Source organism: Malaclemys terrapin, chromosome 3 (assembly GCF_027887155.1).
Source record: "Malaclemys terrapin pileata isolate rMalTer1 chromosome 3, rMalTer1.hap1, whole genome shotgun sequence".
Classification (NCBI taxonomy): Eukaryota; Metazoa; Chordata; order Testudines; family Emydidae; genus Malaclemys; species Malaclemys terrapin.
Genome location: NC_071507.1, coordinates 177,162,079 through 177,185,715, shown reverse-complemented (window position 1 = coordinate 177,185,715; position 23,637 = coordinate 177,162,079). Strand labels below are relative to the sequence as shown.

Genomic DNA, 23,637 nt, shown 5'->3' with positions numbered 1-23,637 from the left:
ATTAATCATGCAATTAATTGTACTGTTAAACAATAATAGAATACCATCTATTTAAATATTTTTGATTGGGGGGAGGAGGGGGTTTGAGCATTGGCCTGCTAAACCCAGGGTTGTGAGTTCAATCCTTGAGGGGGCCACTTAGGGACCTGGGGCAAAATCAGTACTTGGTCCTGCTAGAGAAGGCTTGGGGCTGGACTCGATGACCTTTCGGGGTCCCTTCCAGTTCTATGAGATAGGTATATCTCCATATATTTTATTTATTTATGTTTTCTACATTTTCAAATATATTTATTTCAATTAGAACACAAAATACGAAGTGTACAATGCTCATTTTATGTTTATTTTTTATTACAACCTATCACAAGAACTGTAGTGCAACCTCTTTATAATGAAAGTTGAACTTACAAATATAGAATAACGTACAAAATATAACTGCATTCAAAAATAAAACAAATGTAAAACTTTAGAACCTACAAGTCCATTCAGTCCTACTTCAGCCAATCGCTTAGACAAGAAGTTTGGTTACAATTTGCAGGAGATAATGCTGCCCACATCTTGTTTACAATGTCACCTGAAAGTGAGAACAGGCTTCCGCATGGCACTGTTGTAGCCAGCATCACAAGATATTTACGTGCCAGATGCGCTAAAGACTCACATGTCCCTTCATGCTTCAGCCACCATTCCAGAAGACATGTGTCCATGCTGATGACGGGTTCTGCTCGATAATGATCCAGAGCAGAGTGGAACAACGCATGTTCATTTTCATCATCTGAGTCAGATGCCACCAGCAAAAGGTTGATTTTCTTTTTTGGTGGTTCAGATTCTGTAGTTTCCACATAGGAGTGTTGCTCTTTTAAGACACCTGATAGCATTCTCCATACCTCGTCCCTCTCAGATTTTGGAAGGCACTTCAGAGTCTTAAACCTTGGGTCGAGTTCTGTATCTATCCTTAGAAATCTCACATTAGTACTTTCTTTGCGTTTTATCAAATCTGCTGTGAAAATGATCTTAAAACGAACATGTGCTGTGTCATCATCCGAGACTGCTATGACATGAAATACATGGCACATTGTGGGTAAAAGAGAACAGAATACATACAATTCTCCCCTAAGGAGTTCAGTCCCAAATTTAATTAATGCATTTTTTTTAAACGAGTGTCATCAGCATGGAAGCATGTCCTCTGGAATGGAGGCCGAAGCATGAAGGGGCATATGAATGTTTAGTATATCTGGCACGTAAATACCTTGCAATGCCGGCTACAAAAGTGCCATGCGAACGCCTGTTCTCACTTTCAGGTGACATTGTAAATAAGCAGCTGTCAGCAGTTCCACCCTGGAAATGTAAACAAACTCGTTTGTCTTAGCAATTGGCTGAACAAGAAGTAGGACTGAGTGGACTTGTAGGCTCTAAAGTTTTACATTGCACTCAAAAATGAATGAGTTATGTAACAACAAAAAATCTAAATTTGTAAGTTATACTTTCACAATAAAGAGATTGCACTACAGTACTTGTATGAGGTGCATTAAAAATAGGATCTCTTTTGTTTATCATTTTTACAGTGTATTTGTAATAAAAAATAATAATATAAAGTGAACACTGTACACTTTGTATTCTGAGTTGTAACAGAAATTAATGTATTTGAAAGTGTAGAAAAACATCCAAAAATATTTACTAAATTTCAATTGGTATTCTATTGCTTAACAGTGCGATTAATCGCAATTAATTTTTTTACTCAGCTATTTTTTTTTTAGTTAATCACCTCAGTTAACTGCGATTATTCGACAGCCCTACTTACAATCGAAACAGACAAGACAAAGAAAGGGTAGGAAGGGAAAACCCACACATTGAGGGAAGAAAAGACTTCCCCAAGATCATACAGCAGGTTATTGTAGAGCCAGTAAAAGAACAAAGGTTTCCTAAGTTCCAGTCCAATGTCCTGACCATGCCATGTCTACCGTTTCTTTCCTTTTTTTTATTCTTTCACCTTGAAGCCCCTTATCCCTTTCTCTTTCCCTACATTGTTCTCTCTAACCTCTTTCCTTTCTTTTCCCCACTTCTCCCACCAAAATCCTTCTCCCTCCTTCCCTCAATACCAGTCTTCTCTTTTCTAACATATGTCATCAATCTCTCTCTAGCCCAGATCCATCAACTCTCACGTGTGGTGTAGAAATTTTATCCAACACCTAATAGCTACTTGCCAGAGACTGTTATGTTAGATGAAGGGCCCCACTGACCAGGGGCAACACCTAGATGAAAAGCTATTGCCTAACTCCACAAGCTGCTGGGATATGGGAGAGTGCTGGGATTCCTACCAGGGTGCTCTCCCTCTGCCCTATCTTTTATATCAGGCCTGTTGTATTAATTTAGATGGAATATATAGGCTAATGGGGTTACCATAACCCAGTTACTATCCAACATTAAACAGTTTTAAACACAGACCGGGGTTTGGTATACAGAGACCTCAGCCTACTTAGTACCACGGTAAACACACCATTAAAATCCTTTTAACCTTTTATTAAAGATACAGAAGAAGAAGAAAAACAGTTAAATATTTTGAAACATAATGTATTAAATAGCAACAAAGAGTCCTGTGGCACCTTAAAGACTAACAGATGTATTGGAGCATAAGCTTTCGTGGGTGAATACCCACTGCGTCAGAATAAATAAATAAGGCTTTCATTTTAACAAAATCCCTTGTTCCCTTTCCCTTTAGCTGGGAAGAGTCTTTAGAAGGAAAAAGCCCTCATTAGGATTGCATTAAAGATGGTCTTAACTGTTCTTTTGGGGAAAAGAGAAGAAGTTAGTAGAGATGGACCGGAGCTGTTGTCACTGTTGTTAAAGTCTGATCCTGTTTCCTAGAAGACCAGACAAAATCAAACACATACAAGAGGGGAGAGAAAAGAACAGCAAAGATAGAAAATGAAGCTTCAGTCTCTGGGGTTGACTTTCATTTGCAGCCTCACTGCTGGAAAGATATAGGCAGAGCCCACAGTCTTATCAGACACTCAGAAACCTGGCAAAACTTCTACCAACATCTGGCTGTTTTGGGCATTGCTTTTAGTTGCCTCTTTTTAGTCACAGGCTTACAGCACTGTTGTAAAGTATTCAGTCTTGGCCAGCAAAGTCAGACACTTATTAGACAGAAAGAAAATGGAGATGGACAGGAAAGAAAAGAAACAAGAGAGGGAAGGAAAAGGACACATTGGTGGGGTGGCTGGGTGGATAAAAGAGACAAAGTCTCACATCCCAGGTGGTGTTTGGGATTCAGAAGGAGGTGGTGGAGATGGTGATGTTATCTGGTCATGACACCTTTCAAGATTGGGATGAAGCAGGTCTGGAATCCAAGGAGATGGTAGGGGAGGCAGCCATGATGGTGAAGCTTGCTCCAATAGCCAATTTTTTCCCTAAAGTATCTTTCCTTAAGGACTCCAAAAGGGAGTTATATGTGGAATAGCCCGGTCCTCTAATTATTTTGTCCACCAATTAGGCCTCATTCCCAACACATCAATTTTGGATCACTGATTTCTGATTCCACAGTTTTCTTGTTTACCAAATATGATCATAACACAGTACTTGAGTTATGTCAGGTGGCTTTTTAATTTGGACTAATTCAGTCTGTCTGTCTCCCTTATGTATCTTTTCCCATCAACATATGTTGTTATAGGTTACTGTGACCTTTTATAAACGTACACTTGCTTTTCACAGTTGAACTCACAACCAGAGTAAATTTGTAGGCCCAAGTATCACCACAGGCCCCAAGTAGTAATTATCCGGTAAGTTTAATGCTCCCCAGCCCCTAATGGCTACAGAAAAGGCAAAGGGACATTTTGTCTCCCTATCTGCCACCTGGCTGCTCTGAGGGTTTAAGAGGAGAATCTACCCTTCATCTAACCTTTGTTTTCAAGGCCTCCTTCCCAGCAAACAGGTCCAGTATTTGCCTCAGCTGCTATTCATATTTTTACCCAGCATCTGCAGAGTAAACTTGAGCAGGGTTCTGCACAAACACAGTGATATTTACAAGAGTTTGTAAACACTTTGCATTCTGCTACCTCTCAGGGAGAGCTATGAGGAGGCTCAGAAGAAGCAATGAATTGGTCTGTCTGCAGAATCAGTGAAAGTATTGCACTGGTTTACAGACTTTCCACATGTGGAGAGTTGTCTTTCCAATCGTAAGAGCCAGAAAATTAGCTTTTTGAAAAGAAAGTTTATATAAGCTAATGACACTTCTTCAAGAAAGCAAAGTACTCTCTCTGAGTGGCTCTTTCTAGCCCTGCCTATCAGAACTTTTATTTCAAAAACCTCATTTCAATTCATAGGAATTCTGCCTGAAAACAGAAGTTGATTTCAGGCTGCTATAATTTATTTGTCACAATACAAGACAGCTGTGTACACCAAGTCTTAAATGTAAACTGAATTTCAAATAAAAGGTTATCATCATGATAATGCACTTGCTAAAGGCTACAAAAGTTTCTTGATATGCAGATTTGTACCTAAGTGATCAAATGTTGTATTAGAAATGACGGAATGTTCAGACGTCTATGTTGCTCTGGGATAACAAGATACCTCATTGTGAGCAGTTTGGACAAAAGATTAGAGATTTATAAAGTGGAGCAGGGTAGTTCCTTACTGATGTTTATGTGCACAAGGTTTCTTCCACTTCAAACAAAGGTAAAACTCAAACGTTAGAAACTCCTTTGTTAAAAAATGCTTCTAGAATACACATACTCTTTAAAAGTACCAGAAGAGAGCTCATTCCACTCCCTACATTCTTATGCAAAATATCACTCAGGCCTATGTAAAAATCTTACTCTACCTTTTAATCATACAATTATTAAAGATGAACAAGCATAACCACTGCAGCATTAATAACCAAACTCTCACAAAGGAAGAATAATACTTTGCCCAATAGCCCATGAATGTACCCAGCAGGGTAACTCCCTTCAATAATACGAATCCTCAGATTTGGACCAGTGAAGCATTCTGGTCCATAAGAATACATGGTAACATTTTCAAAAGTGCCTAAATGACTTAGAACGCAAGTTCCATTTTCAGAAGTGCCTAAGTCCCATTGAAACTCAGTGAGACTTAGGCTCCTATGCAACTAACACACTTTTGAAAATGTTACCCATAAGCAAGAACGGCACAGGATCCAAGCCTCTCACCAGCTCTCTTCAGCTTACTAATGAGGAAGCAGGTCCAGTTCATAGAAGGATTAAAGGGAAATGGGTGAGTTTGACAGGAGGGAGGGAGTGTTAATCAACCTGTGCACACTATCAATATGTGCCCTAATTAGTCACTTCGAGTCTTGTGGTAAGTCATCTGTTTGCTATGTGTATTTCAGACTTATTTTTCCTGTTGTAACAGTAGTCATTTGCAATTATTGTTGTCGAATGATAACTGTAATAGACAGAGTCATGGGTTCATATGTTTAGCACAGAACTGAATTGTAACATTCCGGAGATCAACAAGAGTATAAATGAGCCTTTAAAAATAAGGTTAGATAAACACACAGCTGTGTAGACTGTTGGTATAAATAAAATAAACCATTTAGCAACTGCATTCAGGCCAAGTAGGTATTTATACCCACAGTATAGTGAACACATATGCTATTTGGTTTCAGAGTGGTAGCTGTGTTAGTCTGTATCAGGAAAAACAACAAAGAATCCTTGTGGCACCTTAGAGACTAACACATTTATTTGGGCATAAACTTTCGTGGGCTAGAATCCACTTCTTCAGATGCATGGAGTGGAAAATACAGTAGCAGGTATAAATACACAGCACTTGAAAAGATGGGAGTTGTCTTACCAAGTGGGAGGTCAGTCTAATGAGACAATTCAATTAACAGTAGGATACCAACGGAGGAAAAATCACTTTTGTAGTGGTAATGAGAGTGGCCCATTTCAAACTGTTGACAAGAAGGTGTGAGTAATAATAGGGGGAAATTAATATGGGGGAAATTAGCTAAATGAATCAACAGTGTAACACTGTTGCAAAAAAAAGTGAATATATCATTCTGGGTTGTATTAGCAGGAGTGTTGTAAGCAAGACACGAGAAGTAATTCTTCCGTTCTACTCCGTGCTGATTAGGCCTCAACTGGAGTATTGTGTCCAGTTCTGGGCACCACATTTCAGGAAAGATGTGGACAAATTGGAGAAAGTTCAGAGAAGAGCAACAAAAATGATCAAAGTTCTAGAAAACATAACCTATGAGGGAAGATTGAAAAAAATGGGTTTGTTTAGTCTAGAAAAGAGAAGACTAAGAGGGGACATGATAACAGTTTTCAAGTACATAAAAGGTTGTTACAAGGAGGAGGGAGAAAAATTGTTCTTAGCCTCTGAGGATAGGACAAGAAGCGGTGGGCTTAAATCGCAGCAAGGGAGGTTTAGATTGGACATTAAGAAAAATTTCCTAATTGTCAGGGTGGTTAAGCACTGGAATTGTCTAGGAAGGTTGTGGAATTTCCAACATTGGAGATTTTTAAGAGTAAGTTAGACAAACACCTGTCTGGGATTATCTAGATAATACTTAGTCCTGCCAAGAGTGCAGGGGACTGGACTAGATGACCTCTCGAGGTCCCTTCCAGTCCAATGATTCTATGAAAAGCCTAAATTTCAGAAGTGACCTAGCCCAACAAAAAATTACAAAAACTTTTAAAACTTCTTTACAAATAAAAAGAGGGGCCGTGGAAAAAAAGACAAAGACAAAAGGCCTTCATCTGATAGCTATCTGACATTTATAAACAGAACTCTAATGTGACCAAACGCAACAACAGTCAACAGTGAATGCAATGTAACTCACAAATGATAACCACAGACTAATAGTCCTTAATCTTCTTTCAGAAGTCCCTGTAGTATAAGCCTAGTGAAGTTCCAGTTTTATTACTTTAGCCTTACTGCTGATAGCAAATTATTTCTTTAAAGAGATGAAGCTGAGAAGCTGACCAAAACAAAGTACAGATGTCAGAGAACTGAAAAAGGTGCTGGGCACTAAGGACTAGTGGCACCTGAGCACAGTAGGAAAACAGAACAAAACAAAAACAAGGTACAGAGCATAACCAAAATGCATGGATACAACAGACAAGAAGATCTAAAGTGTTTAACAACATAATGGAGCTGGCTGGAAGAAAGGTTTATAGCAGGAAAAGGATATTCTACACAGCAATATGGCTATTATACCTAATGCTACATAATACGGACAAAACCTTATCAGGATCCAATGAAGAGTTGCAGCAAATGGCCTATGAACCCCAATCTCTTGCAAAGGACTTCATCACTGAAGACAGTCAAGGAGAAACTGAAGGGAAGGAAGTAGCGTTTATACTTTGCAGGAGCTGGCACACAACAGTCAGTAGGGGGAGTTCATGATTTATGCTATTAAAGTTGCTGTCAAAGGTTAAAAAAATCACAAGCACTAGAGAAGTTTCATCTCTCCTGCACTAAGGAGATAAGACCCAAGAATAAGAATTCTGCACAGACAGTATTCCCAACAGAAGTGATATTCCAGTGAAGGAGACATTTATTTCAGAACAGGGCAAGGACCATTCAGCTAATCCAACAATTTGATTGCTGAGACATTCCTTAAAGGTGACCAGCAAAAGAAAACAATGGGCTTATACCTTTTCCCCTTTCTTTATGATATATAAGTGGGTGTGAAAAGTTTTGGTTTAGGGTTGTTTTTTAATTTATTTTTAATGTTGGAAATATAGGTCCTATTTAAGCTGGAAGACTATATAATGACTGGAAAACTAATGAAATGGTGATATTGGAAGAGCTAAACTAATGAAAGTTTAGCTACCAAGAGGGGACAGGATTTCTAGTCAGAAACTTCTAAGGTAAAACATGGGGGGAGGGGGGGGAGGAAGGGAGGGAAGACTTTAAAAAGATACCTAACTTAACAAAAGCCTTTCAGGCCTTCTTTATACATCATAAAGAAGCAAAAGAGGGCATAAACCCATTTTTTAAAAAATCCTTTGCAGATCACCTTTAATGCTTCTCAATTTTTTTTTAAATAAAATGAGGGTGGGCCACAGTCTTCAATGCTGTGGGCTGGATGCTAATTTTGGGGCAACTGCAGTTTCTAGAATCAGATCATCCGAAGAAGTGGGCTGTAATCCACGAAAGCTTATGCTCTAATAAATTTGTTAGTCTCTAAGATGCCACAAGTACTCCTGTTCTTTTTATCATCTATTTAGGTTTCAGATTTAGCCATTAAGACATTAATGGTGTTAAGTAGTAAAATTAAATACACATCAGCGAATACCTCACTCTTAGTGAAAACGCTGAGGAAAACATTTTTCTTGCACTAATATCTCAATGTCAACATCAATATTCATTGCTGCAAGTCAGAGACAGCAGCAGAGAATGTCGCTCTCCGGCTTATTGCAAAGTTTTGACTTGACGTTTCATTGCTGAGAATGGGCTTTTGCAAATGTATGTGCTTCCAAACATTGAACACAACTTCAACACAAAGTCTAATTTTAACAGTTTTCCCACAAAGTGCCTCGTGGTTATGATGCAGTGGAGAATAAGACATTCAACTCCATTTTGTCTCAGCAAACCTACTAATCCATCTTTACTGCTGGTCATTGCTTTGGCACTATCTGTGACTATGCACGAGCACACTTGGGAACTGCCATATTTTCTCACAGCAGAAGTACCTTGTAAATCTCCACCCCCTTTGTACTACACTTGAGTCAAATTAATTCCAGTATCTTCTTAAGCACAGAGAAATCCTCATCAATAGTTCAGATGAAAATTAATAGTGGGCTGAGGTCACTGGTATCAATGCTCTCATCTAGAGCTATGTAAGTACATTTTTCAGCAGCTGTCTTGAGTTTTGAGGACATATTAACAGCCTAAGGATAGCTCAGTGGTTTAAGCATTGGCCTGTTAAGCCCAGGGTTATGAGTTCAATCCTTGAGAGGGCCACTTAGGGCTCTGGGGCAAAATCAATATTTGGCCCTGCTAGTAAAGGCAGTTCTATGAGATAAGTATATCTCCATATTAACTCTATTATCATTCATGTAACTTACCCTTCTTGCTACAGTTTGGTGAGACAATGACACTCAAAATCCTTTTCCATTTTTCCATCCTCAAATGCATGAGCCATCTGGATTGCACACCCCCTTTTTTTTTTTTAAACTACATCACCATCCCTAAAAAGCTTTTTACATCTCACTAGCTCGAGACAGACCTCACAAGATGTAGTCAGACTTGCAGGTCGTGCAGTTGAAGATTTCATCAGTATGTGTCTCTGCTTTGAAGTTGTTGTTTTTCCAAGTCCTTAACATGAGTGATACATGACTCTTCAGTGTACCTCCCATATTTGGTCTTGTGTAGCATGCTGTGATGTTGGGTGATATACTCCTTCCACACAACTATCACTACCAACTACACAAGGCACTGTGGTTGTCCATTACTTTCAATGAACAAGTCATCTTGTTTGAATCCACTTAGTGTCAAATGCTCTATTCTCCACATCGACTTTTCTTTTCCTAATGCAGCAATTGCATTTACTTGTTCCCTTGCACTTGGATTACTGTTGCACTACTTTTTAATGTGTTATGTTTAAAATTCATGGACCACACACCACAACAAACACAACAGGCAGATATGCTTTGGTTGCTGACCAAAGAGAAACGGTCCTTTGTCTTTGCTACATCCCAGAAAAATCACATCAAGGCAGGGTGCCACCAGAGATCTTTCAAATAGTTCGCACACCCCTCCCACTCCTGACTCAAAATGTGTGTGCTGGTGTTCTATGGCTGTGGGCACCTGAATCTAGCCATAGCTCAGAGAGGAGCAAAAACTCCTCATAGCCTGTGAGCCTTGTACCAGCCCTTGGCAGAGAAGGCCCTGTCTGTCCTTTCAAGGTTACTTACACACACACACACACACACACACACACACACACACACACACTCACTCCTATTCTCTCTCCCATTTCACCTCACACATGACCTCTCAGACTGGACAAACTTGTGCTCAATGAGAGAGCTGGGAATTACTCAGGACAGATAAGGATTAGTCTGGTTATGTAGTTCATTCAGCTGTTTCATTTGTGTCCATTGGGAAGGAAGAAACTCAAGAATATGGCAGCTGCATTAGAGAGAGAAATCAAGCAGTCCACCACTGAGTGCTGTCAGATACACAGGACACGGGGCTTTAAGTATGGGGACTGGAGGGAGAGCAGAGTGCAGGGCTGGTTAGGGTTGTTCCTGATAATAAAGAATACTCCACCCCACACTGATTGCAAGAGATGGCACTGATCTTCAATCGGCACATTCCCTCTCTTTCAGTGACACTCTTGCACGTGCCCGAGACCCACTCTACAAAATGGCATCCTCCATGCATCATGACCTCACACTTATGTGGCATACAAGGTCGTGATGCATGGAGGACACCATTTTGTAGAGCAGGTTTCAGGCACATGCAGCATTTCACTGCAATGCTCTAGATCTGCCACACATTCTAGGCAGCTGCTGCTGGACACATTTGGGGGCTAGACTGAATAATCCCACAAGGCTGAATCCAGCTCATGGGTTGCCATCTGGACCACCCATATAAGTGACTACAGCACTTTTGAAAATGTTACTCTAAGTGGCTTGGGAGCCTAAGTCTCATTGTCTAATATGACAGATACTTTAGGAGCTTCAGTTCCAACAACTCCTAAGGGTGAGATATGAAAAGGCATTTAGGCAGCTAAAGATGCAGATCAGAACCTAGAGGAACTTTCAAAAGCACATGGGTGCTTAACTCCCATTGAAATCAGTGGATGCTATGCACCTACATGCTTCTGAAATCAGTGGGTGTTTGGACCCTAGTCACTTTTGAAAAATCTCATCAGGCAACAATCTGCATTTTTAGGCATCTAAATACCCTTAACATTTTGGCCCTAAGTTCCATTTTGAAATGAGACAGTCACTCAGATACTTCTGAAAATTTTTACCCTAAAACCATCAATACCACCAGCTCAGAATATGGAAAGGAAAATATGCATTTTATGGAGAGGATTCAGAGCCAAGGCCTCAATCCTGCAAAAACAAATGGACAGGCTTAACTTAATGCACAGGATTAATTGCACTGAAGTGAAGCCCATGCATAACTCTTTGCAAAACCAGAGCCACTGACCTCAGACATTTTATACGTATGTGAAGATTCTATAATGAATCACTATCTTTTGATGGCACCTTTCCTATCTTTGATGTTAGCTTCTGCTATGCGTCCCATAAATACAAAAACTCTTGATTTATTGAAACAAACTGTATTGTGTTCTGCTCTAGCTATCAATAAAATGCCAGCTTTGGAAAGAGGAAGAGTCACCACATGCCTCAATTTCCCTCCTTTACATCACAAAGGCACCATCTGATTATGACAAACTAAATTGTTTTGTAATTAAAACCAACAGGAAAAGGCAGACAAACTATAATTCAAGAAATTATCTAGAAACAAAACCACAGATTTTCATTATGACATTTCATTTGCATTATTCTGCACCCTTACCTATAGAAACAATGTAACATTTTATCTAAAGCATACAAATATTTTTAAAAGACATGTTTGTAAAGTTAAATGTACAGTGTCAGGCACAAACCTGCAACTTTTCATCCACATCATCATCACTTTCATCCAGATCTTCATGGAGTAACCGCCATTCATATTCTACATGAACATGAGAATTAAATCTTCCAGATAATGCTTGAGTAAGCTAAGGAAACACAGTAGTCTGTTAGTGACAATGCCATATGCAGTAGTTATGAACAGTTAAAATATAACTTCCTTGAACAGATGTAAAAATCAGTATTTTTTTTTCTTTTAAAGTACAAAGATTATGTCTTTTAAAACAAAGTTTAGTGCTTCTGAAAGTTATTGGACAGGCAAGCTTGAAGACTGAAATCTGGTTATCCACAGAGCAAATAAACCAGATACAGCTTGGCCTTGCACTACCCAACAATGCTCCTTAATCATGTTATGGAGTGAGAGGGTAACTCAGGCCTTATTTGCTTCAATTATTGGCTTCTCTGTTGAGACTGCCAAACAAAGAAGTTAACTATTATGGCAGTTTTTGATATGTGGACACCCATCAAAGAGGTACTGGACTGATTTCATCAATTCATTTCTTATAGGAGACTGAACAGATGCTGAAGGTATTTGTGTGCTGCAAATTCTCACTGAATACCCACTATGAACTATTAAATGTTCAGAAATAATTCTATTTATAAAAACAAAATCATATTGGAAGATGCAAAACTTACCAACTCTTCACAGTGTGTATGTTTTAAACGTTTAGCTATATCAAGCGGCGTCTCTCCAGCTTCATTGGCTACAATTCAGTGAGAAGAGAAAGTCACACTGCTATGTGTAATAGGTGACGTGAGCACATTATTAAACATGAGGTAAACCTAAACTTATGTAATCACAGAATCATAGAAATGTAGGGCTGGAAGGGACCTCGAGGCAGGACCAAGTATACCTAGAATATCTCTGGCAGATGTCTGTCTAACCTAGTCTTTAAAACCTCCAATGATGGGGACTCCACAACCTCCCTGGAAGCCTATTCCAGTACTGTATTTAACCATCTTTATAATAAGAAAGATTTTCCTAGTATCTAACCTAAATCTTCCTTGATGCACATTAAGACCATTACGGCTTGTCCTACCTTCAATGAGACAGACAGCAATTGATCTCTGTCGTCTTTATAATTGCACTTAACATATTTGAAGAGTATCAGGTCTCCCTCTCAGTCTTCTTTCCTCAAAGCTAACCATTTCCCAGTGTTTTTGGCCTTTCCTCATAGGTCAGATTTTCTAAACCTTTTATTGCTCTCCTCTGAACTCGCTCCAGTTTGTCCACATCTTTCTTAAAGTGTGGCACCCAGAACTGGACACAGTACTCCATCTGAGGCCTCACCAGTGCCAAGCAGAGTAGGAAAATAAGTTCCTATATCTTACGTATGATACTCCTGTTAATTGATCCCAGAATGATATTAGATTTTTTTCCACAAGAAATGAACCGAACTAAGTTCAATAAATGAGCCAAACTAAGTTATTCTAAAACTGATCTTCTTCCCTCATGTTAAGTTCCCCACAGCAGCATCTAGCTGGCTGCTGCTCATTGTGATAACTTAATATAAGAAGCACACTAAGTTATTACTGCTCCCAGAAAACCCCACTATGTAGCCTGCTTACAGGCCAGTTAAACAGAGGGATTTTTAGCTATATGGTGTGGTTTCAAAAATTGTTTAAAAACACTAGTTTATCCCCCTTTGTTTCAGGGAGGATACATTTTTTTTTAAATTAAAAATTGGATTTTTAAATTCTGGTATTTAAATTATAATAAATTTAATGTAAACTTGTTTAAAATGAAATCTGCATTTAATACAAAATATGTTAAGGCCTAAATTTATTATAATTTAGTTATAAATGTGAAACATGGTTTGATACAAGAAGCTTATGTATACAAAACACTTAAGTTTGTTTTAATACAAATACATTTTATATGCTTTTTTTGTGTGTTTAATTAAATTCCAGTTACCATCCTAATGCAGTTTGACTCAAATCATGAGCAAAAAGTTAATCATCTAGTAAATAAGCATTTTTCTAACATACTAAAAAAGTACAGTTAATAAGAATCTGAAATATTAAGCTATTATGACACAGAGGCCCAGTGATGGTTCACTACTCTGTGTCAGCAGCTCTTGTCAGGCCTGACATACTCACTACACTTAACACACTGTTATAATCTGTATCTAAAAGGCGGCATGTACTACACCATTGGAAAACTAATAACTCACATTCTTGCATGATGTATATATGGGGGGGGTTCAAAGAGTTATGGATATGTGCTAGAATTATGTTCTTAAAATGTGTTTGACAATCAGTGCATAAGCCCAGTCTGCCCTAGAGAATGGAATGTGTATTTGCTTGGCTGGCCAGCCTGGTCATCAGGCAGAGAAAAGGAAGGTGCATTTACATAAAAGGTAAACAAAACTATCAAGCTAAACCAGCGAGGGTTATCCTGAGACTGAACTCAACAGACAGAGAATTAACATGGCTCCTGCACCTCAGAAAGACACAGGAGACCAAATCCCCAGGAGGCCTTCCTGACTTGTAGGACAAACAAAATTCCTTTAGGAATATAAGGGACAGAGAGAGACTCCACCTTTATCCTACATCTAAGACAACAAAGGAACCAAACATTTTGTGCTCTGTGTTGAGGCCTGGCCATTGGGTCTGGTCAGGCATGCCAGACAAAGAATGGTGAGAAAACTACACTGGGCAAAGTCTATATCATGTTAAGTTAGGTTTTAGCCATTAGAAAATGTATTTTTATTTTTGTTCGTTTGTAATCTGTTCAATCCTTTCTATCCGGTATCACTTAACCTATTGTCCTTCTATTAATACACTTGTTTTATTTTTGCTATAATCCAATTCAGTGATGTGGTTGAATTGAAAGGTTGTTGAAATTAAAGTAATATGCTGTACTTTTGTCTCTTTAAAGGAGCAACAAATCTTATTACTTCCCTCAGTGTTCCAGGAGAGGGCTGGACACTTCATGGCAGACGGTTTTGGGGAAATTTGGGACTGGTGGTGCGTTGTGGTCACCCTGCAATTATTACCAAGGCTGGTGGAGACCAGGGTGGAGCTGCTGTGTTTTAGAAAGGCTGCTGGGATTAGACCACTGAACCAAGGCTGCTAAGGACACAGACACTCAGGGAACTACATGCTTGTCAGCTGGATGCTGGTGTCTGGGCTGTGAGCCACAGCAGAGCATTTCAGGCACCCAGGGTTACAGGGCAGGTGGCAGCACAACCTCTCGCTGGTCTGGGTTGAACCTCAAAGTGTTATAGATACACAATTGCTTAAATAAATATATATAGTTATAGTGTACCATCCTAAGTAGCAAAAAGTGTACCAAAATTAGAGTAAAGGCTCTATTTAGTTGCAAAACATGTTTTAACGGCTATATCAACCAGTGAGAATGCATCTTATTTTAGATAATGGAAACAGAAATGGAAAAGTTGATTAAAATCAATGATCTAACTCAAGACTTTCCACTTGATGATTTAAATGACTAATTTTAATCAATCCACCCTGCTTTGTTTAAACTTGAATTTTAAAAAAAATCAGTATTGTAATCATTTCTAAAAGAATTGAGATATTATACAGTGGAACATGTCACACAATAGAAGGGGAAAATGCAAACGCATTGCTAATCTTCATTTATCATTGCTACACTTTTCTCAGAGACCATTTGCAAGAGTAGCAAATATTGAAACGGAGTACACATTATCCTTTTACCTATTTCAATAGAAGCCTTCCCTCTCAGCAGCAGTTTGAGGCACTCAACATTGTCAGTCAAACAGCAGTAATGCAAAGCTGTGCTACCCTTATATGTTTGCTTGTCAAGGTTGCCACTGTTGGGGGAAAAAGTTGGTTCAAATTAATTTCCTAGCCACATGCTAATAAAGTTCTCTTCCCACAAACACTTGGACAACTAGATTTTCAAAAGACAGAATTAAAGTTTATGAATCAAATTCGCCCCCACTGTAACTCTACATGAAGTACTATTTCATATAGCTCAAATAGTTGCATTTTAATAATTAATTATACACTTACCTATTCTGCACTAAAAAGTCAACTATGTGAAGTGAAGTTCGATCAACTGATCTAACTGCAAGGTGAAGTGCTGTTTCGTCTTGTTCCTAAATTAAAAAAAAAAAAGTGTTTCTTTTGACTATCAGCTAACAAGAATCTTTAGGGAAAACGTCTCACATTTTACATTGCACAAATTTTACACTGTAACAGTGCAACTACTGAATATTGATTTCTGCCTGCCTCATAAAAAAATAAAAATAAAAATAAAAAAAAAATCACATTTTCCCTACAAATCTGAATGTAATACTCTTCTCCAGACCTTTCGAGAAGAAAATATTGGGCTCGATTCTCCTTCCACACCAGTTTTACACTGATGTAACTTCATAAGCATCAACAGAATTACTCTTGGTTTATGCTGGGATCAGTGAGTTGGAAATCTGGACTACTGTCTCCAATTCCTGGTCTTGCTTAAGAGTGCTCTTTTCTCCAGCAAACTTTACAAGCACTTCATAGTACTGAGAATCTTTTTTCTTACATGTCTGGCTGATGCGTCTTGCTCACATGCTCAGTGTTCAACTGCCTGCCAAATTTGGGGCCAGGAAGGAATTTTCCCAAAGGTCACATTGGCAAGGACCTTGGTAGTTTTTTTTCCTTCCTAGGCAGCCTGGATCATTTGCTAGGATCATCTGGGCACAACCCACCAAATCAATTCTCTGCCATTGCAAGAACCTTGGGCATTAGTGGCATCTTGGTCTCTCCTGTTCTCTGGCCGTGGCACATAACAGTTTAGTCACCTGAAGACTGAAATGCTTTAGTCCAACTAAACTTACTGAGCTTAATAAAAAGAGTTATTGGAGTGAAATTTAATGCCCTGTAATATACAGAGGGTCAGACTAGATGATCTAATGGTACATTCTGACATTCCAATTAAATCTATTCAAAGAATCTAAAATCAAATGAAAATGGCAAAAGACAGCATTTACCACTTCTGGCCTTCATACCCCTGTGTATGCATTTCTTTTAACTCTATAACCAGGCTTAGTTACACTACACCAAGCTGCCAACTCCATAAAACCTATGTAACCCCTTTGGGGTTTAGAGAGCATGGCCCTTTAAATATTTTTCCTAAGGGGGAGGGGGAGAGTAAGAAAAAAGGAGGGAAACTCCAGGGGGCAGCGCTGGAGCTCCAGGGAGAGGCAGCCTGCAGGCCCTGGAAAAGTGAAGCAGCAGAGAACCTGCCTGAAGCCTGGGAAGGACAGGGCCGATCAGGGACAGCCCAGGACAGGAGCCAGGAGGAGCACTGTGCCAGGGAGGAATTGCCCGAGACGGACAGGCCAGAGCTGGACCCAGTATCACTGCTGCCCAGAGCTGCATGGGGCTGTGAGTACTGGGGCTTGTGACTCTGCATTGGGAACAAGGAGGGAGGCTGTAGCTAGTTAAGTGGGGAGGTGGTCGCTATGGGTGGCTTTGCAGAGAGCGGCAGAAGAGGGCACCGGAGGGGTTTGTTTGGGGAAGTTCACTGGCGCCGAAGACGACCAGGAGCACCCAAGACTCACCACTGGACTGGAACTTTGCTCAGGACTCCTGAACTCTGTGTGCAGACACATTGTTCAGTGTCTGCCCTTTCAGACTGTGGTACCACAAGGCCTGTGGGGCCTGGGCTTGGATGCAGCCCTGTCTTACTGCTCCCCCTATATTTCCCCTTGTTGTTTTTCTCCTCTCATCCCTCTGTAAATAAATATTTCCCTTGTTATATCCACTGTACTTTTCCTGTGGGTTTGTGTTCACTCTGGGGGGTTTGGAACAGGTGCCCCTGGGGTGGAAGGGATTTCTCCTGCTGCATTCCTGAGCACGCTTTCTCTTGACCAGAGCCACCTTGCAGAGCAGACCCCATCTTGGCCACATGAGCGCTAAAGTTACACCTAAAAGAGTTAATGTATATACAGAAATGCAGACCTGATTTGGGAAAATCCAGCTGTAGTTTTAAAAGCTATGGCCCCAGTTCATCCACCCCCTCTTCAGCAAGGCACTTAAAAGTCTCATTGAAGATACTGGGACTTAAGCATGTGCATAAATGCTTTGCTGAATTGAGTCCTAAAGGGTGAATTAATTCTAGATATGGGCTTTTACAAAGGGGGATGCTTGCAGCGGTCGATATGCAGAAAGGCTGTCCAGCTGACTGTTCAGATTTAAAACTAAACTAAAACAAAACTAAAAACACAAACAAACTAAAGTTCCTCACAGCTACATAAAACACTTGGAGAATTCTTTCTAGTAACAATAAAGGAATCTATTTTTGAGCCTGAAATCTAGTTATCCCTTTCTTCTTATCAAACTGGAAAGCTCTGATTTATATATAAACATATAAACAGAATTACAAATGTGTTTTGAGAAAGTTTGAAGTTATCAAGCCCCAAAATGAGGGTTTTTTTTTTTTTTTTGATGTTCCAGTTCTTCGATGTGGCTTTTCAGTCAATTAATGTTGCTTTCAGTAGCAACAGGCTACTTTCTGAACAGTCCAATGATCAGATCTCTTCCTAAGCAGATTACAAGAACAACAAATGTGGAAGACCAAACAAACCCAGAAAAATTGATTTTCAATTCTAATAATGAATGAAACTCTACTAGCATGTCAATCAGATGAATCCAAATGTTAAAATTTTGAATATTCTTACACATGCGATGTTGAAAGATATTCTTGTGTAGAAACTCTTTCTCCCCCCCCACCTCCCAAAAGACAAATAAAACTGGTTTAAACAAAACAGACTTGAGTTGTTTTTAAATAGTGCATTTTAAATCATGAAAATAAATTAGAGTGATTTTAATTTTGGGGTTAAATTAAATTTACTCTATTCTTTTGCGATTACAAAACATCTTACAATAACAAGGACTTGTGTGAGTTACTCAAAAATTATTAGTTGTCACTTTCGTGAATAAAAACATGCTGCATCTCTTATTAAAATACTGGATAGGAAAATATGCCACTCTTACATGTCCATTGGCTAGTGGAATTTTTTCAGTCAGATCCACACCATCAGCATATACTTGAACCAATCCAAAAATGTCTCTTGCTTTGACGGCTTCACAGAGGCTATGCAGTTTAGTTGCATTGTCAACATGTTTCTTCCTTGCATATTTTCTCTCAATATACTTGGCAGTAATATAATCTTTTCTTGCATTCCTGAAATTGAATATAATTTACTTTTAAAACTTTTAACAGTATCTCTACAGACACACATACATAAACAGGCAAAAATATTTTAAATAATCTCTAATCTGGGGAAGGGTTGTTTCACATTCATTGTGATACTGCCCTACTCTCACAATCGTAAGTATGACATGCAGTTTGTTTTATTCGTCAGTGTAAAATACAACTACAGTAGAACCTCAAAGATATGAACACCAGACTGACCGGTCAACCGGACACCATGTGAAACCGAAAGTAACCAGTCAAGTAGCAGCAAACCCTCTCCCCCCACAGACACAAACAAATATTGTACTGTGCCTGTATTGCATTTTAAAGGTAGGCACATCTGGGCTGCCTGTCCCCACCCCACCCCCACGCACATGGCAGCCCCTTACAGCTAGCTAGGGGGTGAAGACACTGGGGCTGCCAGCCCAAGGCAGCCGGAGCCAGCAGAGCAGGAAACCGGGAGGGGGATGTGTTTTTACCCCCGGGAGGGGGACACACTATTTTCATTCACACACACACACACACACACACACACCCCGCCTGGAGGGGGACAAGCTTGCAAACTCATGCCAGCGCTGAGTAGGACACTCAGCTGCTGCTGGAGCCTGAACTGAACTTTGTTCAGAGTTATGAAAATTTCAGAGTTATCGACAACCTCCATTCCCGAGGTGTCCGTAACTCTGAGGTTCTACTGTATTAAAGTTATGATGAACTGAACATCCAATATCCTCAGTGATATAGAAAAACACTGAGACACTTGGCAACAATTTTGTCTCTTCTAAAACCCTGATGTGAAATTGCACTCATAATTATACCAGATTTATGCTTGAGAGTCACCTCAAAGCTTCATATTTTGGTTTGCTGACACTAACCCTACGTAACATGCACTGAGCTAGCTTGTTGTTTATACTAGTTGCTTGTGCAGGGGTACAAGAAACCTTCCTTACACCCCTGCAAATACTACCCAGACCCTGGATCCAGATTCATAACAGTAAGCAGGTTCTGTATGCCCACTACTTCCCATAACCAGAACATATAGGCAGGGAATGGGTGGAGCCTTGGAGCTGTTGGTATGCATGCTGACCAATATTGTTGCACTAGTTACTTGTACTTCCCTATCTGTCACTTCTTGTCTTAAACTTAGATTGTAAGCTCCTTTAGGCAGGGACCATCTTTTTGTTCTATGTTTGTACGGAGCTTAGCACAACAGAGTCGGGTCATACTTAGGGCTCCTAGGTGTTACAATAATACAAATAATCATAATAACTAATAGAACACATGAGTTAGAGCATGTTGTTGCTGCTATATGCCCAAATTACTACCCCCTCTCCCCACCAGAGAAAGGGGGGAGAAGGGAGTGAATTGTATCTGTGACACAGGGCCAGAAGTGTTACATAGCTAGCTGGCTAACTGACCCAGATTCAACCTTTAGAGACATATTAAAGGATATGTAAATGGTAATTAGAGCCATTTCATGTTAGAGACTAAAGCGTTGAAGTGCAAACCTGTATTGTTAGAGAATTAGAGGTAAAACTAATTGTATGTGTTTTCATATATATACTGTTAGATGTTAACCATGTAAACAGATAGTTCCTTTCTATTAAGTCAGAGATAAAAAGGGAATATTAACACGTAGATGAAACTTGGGTGTAATAATGTCATTGTCTATATTTCTCTCTGAAGTTTGTAGTAACCTGTCTATAAATTGCTTAATGGATAATTACCTTATGCTGATGAATGCAACTAGTTACCTGTGTATACATAGGAAATAAATTCTACCTCAAAGACACTATTCTTCACCCAAGGAACTCTTGCTGTCAAGAGACTATCATAGCTTGCCAGAAAACTATAAAAAACTCTTGGGACCTGATCCTTTCATCTCAGATCTGCTTAAGCTTTATCAGGGGAAGTTTGAGCCGAAAGACTGAGGTCTCCAGTTCCATTCTGAATCAAACTGATAGTCCATAGGTTCAGTCCAATGTCCACTAATTCTGAAAGAACTCTTTGCAATTCTAAAGCTCACCATCTCTACTATGAAAGTGACCTAAGAACTGCATTCATGTCTGTATGCAAAATGATCTTTTAATCAATACTCACTCTCTCATTTTTTAATAAATTTTAGTTTAGTTGATAAGAATTGGGTAAGATCTGAAATATTCATTAACCTGGAGGGTAATGTGTCTGATCCTTTGGGACTGATAGAACTATTTGTATAATGAACAAGATTTCAGTAACCCTCATCATATTTGACTTGGCTGTTTGAGAGGAAGCCCCAGGCTGGGTTGCTTTAAGGGAACTGCAACAGAGGGTCCTGTGGCACCTTTAAGACTAACAGAAGTATTGGGAGCATAAGCTTTCGTGGGTAAGAACCTCACTTCTTCAGATGCAAGTGAGGTTCTTACCCACGAAAGCTTATGCTCCCAATACTTCTGTTAGTCTTAAAGGTGCCACAGGACCCTCTGTTGCTTTTTACAGATTCAGACTAACACGGCTACCCCTCTGATACTTTAAGGGAACTGTGTTTTTGGCTTCCGGGTAACTAGTAAGGTATTGTGGAAGCGGTTTTGTTGCTGGCTTGGTGAATCTAAGTATTAGAAATAACAAACAGTTTTGGTGATTGTCTGCCCCATTCTTTGCATTTCAGCGTAACTGAGCAATCTCAGCGTGACCCACCTGGGACCCGGGGCACATTGAGTGAATTGTATCTCTCAGAGGTACAATTCCTTACCTGTTGTGGTCTTGAGGTGGTGCAGATATATACTACCCTATACACGGAGAGCTTGTGGCAAAGCCACAATTTAGGCCGTAAATAGTATACTAATGGGTGTATCAAAAATTGATAGATTAGACAATTCAGAGTAGATATACAGGATGGAGTCACTGAAAATGAAGGTAATTATTCTTTCAACATTTGGAAACTGTCTACTCTTTCTTTTTCTTCTACTTTAAGTTAGTCTATGAATATATTGTATAATTTAATATCTAAATGAAGAGGTCAGTATTACAACATTACCAGCTCCTAAGAAGACATCTAAAGAACAGGGAATGTGATATTCAAATACTTAGTCAAATACAATTGAAAACTGCACCAAATTTAAACACTTCTATGCTTCTACTCTATTGTTCTACATTATTAAGTTTGAAGTTAATTTTTTTTTTAAATCTGCTGTTACCAATTATTTAATATATGATCTGTTACAGATTACTGAAAGAGCAATGGCAATCAGAGCAAGTATGCTTTGTTCAAAGCTTGTTCTCCTGGTTTTAATTTTTTTGTTATCTATCAGGCTGTCAAAGGAGCAGGAAGCTTGTATGCTTCAAAAATCTTCTCTTGTCCTTCTTAGACTTTCATTTTGTTTAACCTTTCCCCTTTCTTTCACAGTGCTTAGCCTCTCAGATTTATTTGAGAGTTACTCACAATGTTATTTTTAGTACAACTGTTGAATGCACATTCTTAACTGTTGGTGGATAACAATTTCAATTAGAATTCAGATGTAAAGTCAGATTCATATGAAGTGTTTTATTAGAAGTTGCTTTTAATTCAACAAATCATTTTATTTGGGCCACCCGCCTAAAAAGATTATCTGGTATTTTTGCACACTTATTTTGTACATATCCCAGGAGATTTAGTTGGGCAGATGAGCTGTATTACACAGATTCATTTCCTATCCTTTAAACAGATGACAGGGCAAATGCTTTTCATAGATATGAATCACTAATATGAAAAAACAGTTTTGTTTTTGGATTTGTTTTCTGTTAAATTGTACCTTCCTTACAGCACCAAACTAAAAAAAATGGTGGGCAACAGAGAAGAGCCAGATGGCTAGCGCTCCCTGATGATATACTACTGAGCCAGGGCAGCTTCTGACTCTCCGGGAGCTCACTTCACCTTGGGACAATTTTTTTTCTATCTCAGTTAATGCAGTAAGGAAAGAGAGGGGGTGAAGCTGGGGCTTTCAGACCCTGATTCTGCGAGGTACTGAGCCCTTCAGTTAAAGTCATTAGGTACTGAAAGTGCTCAGTGACTCTCAGCAGGCTGTTCTTCATTTTAGTGTCTTTGTATTTAACAGCGTAGGAGATAACATGGGCTTCAATCCTTGGTCTCCTACTATATCCGTGCCTTGGGGACTTCAACATCCCCATCAGTCAGTGTGAGTTTGTCCCATAACTCGTAAGGTATAGTGGAGGGACTTAGTAACATATAACCTTCACTATTGGAGAATCAGAGGTAGGGGGAAATGAGGTGAACATATACTTTACTGATCATTAAGGCACCAGAAAAAGGTTTACATTTGTGGTGAAAATCAAACCAATAGTCACCCAACATGGAGTGCAAAAACACGTTAAGCAGCACAAAAGACATTCCTGATGCCAATTTAAATACTTTCTGTTTTCAACAAGTAATGGATCTATACTTACATATCGCTGCTTGGATTAGGTTTGACTGTCTCATCAGTTGGCAGACAAAATTCCATAATCTCATTAAAACCAGCATTCCCAATATTCTTGGCAAGCTGTTAAAAATAAATACCTACGTTTCAAACAGATATGTTCAGTAACCATAGTAGCCATAAGCACTGTGTAGTCAGAGAACAAGATAAATGGAAATCAGGATTTGTGGGTTTTAGTCCTAGTTCTGTGACTGGCTGTGTGACCTTGAACAAGTTATTTGGGTCTCAGTTTACCCATCTCTAAAACTGAGACAATACCTTCCTTTCCCTCAAGAGCTGTCTTCACGATTAAGTACCTGATCCAAAGCCCACTGAAGTTAACTTCAATGGATTTTCTTGAAGTTTGAAAAACACTTTGAAATTCTCTGCTGAAAAATGCAACGTAAAGTAAGAGATA

General features: G+C 39.2%; 1 protein-coding gene across 2 annotated transcripts in view; it reads right to left on the bottom strand.

Moving 5' to 3' along the window:
• Positions 1 to 23,637, bottom strand: part of ASAP2 (ArfGAP with SH3 domain, ankyrin repeat and PH domain 2) — a 183,449-nt gene that overhangs the window by 28,920 nt on the left and 130,892 nt on the right. For both annotated transcript variants that reach the window (XM_054022672.1, XM_054022673.1), the window contains exons 16-21: positions 23,209 to 23,303; positions 18,588 to 18,777; positions 15,618 to 15,703; positions 15,300 to 15,415; positions 12,255 to 12,322; positions 11,594 to 11,707 (exon numbers count right to left, since the gene is read on the bottom strand). In XM_054022672.1, coding sequence (XP_053878647.1) covers positions 11,594 to 11,707; positions 12,255 to 12,322; positions 15,300 to 15,415; positions 15,618 to 15,703; positions 18,588 to 18,777; positions 23,209 to 23,303 — 669 coding nt within the window. The remainder of the gene's footprint in view (positions 1 to 11,593; positions 11,708 to 12,254; positions 12,323 to 15,299; positions 15,416 to 15,617; positions 15,704 to 18,587; positions 18,778 to 23,208; positions 23,304 to 23,637) is intronic.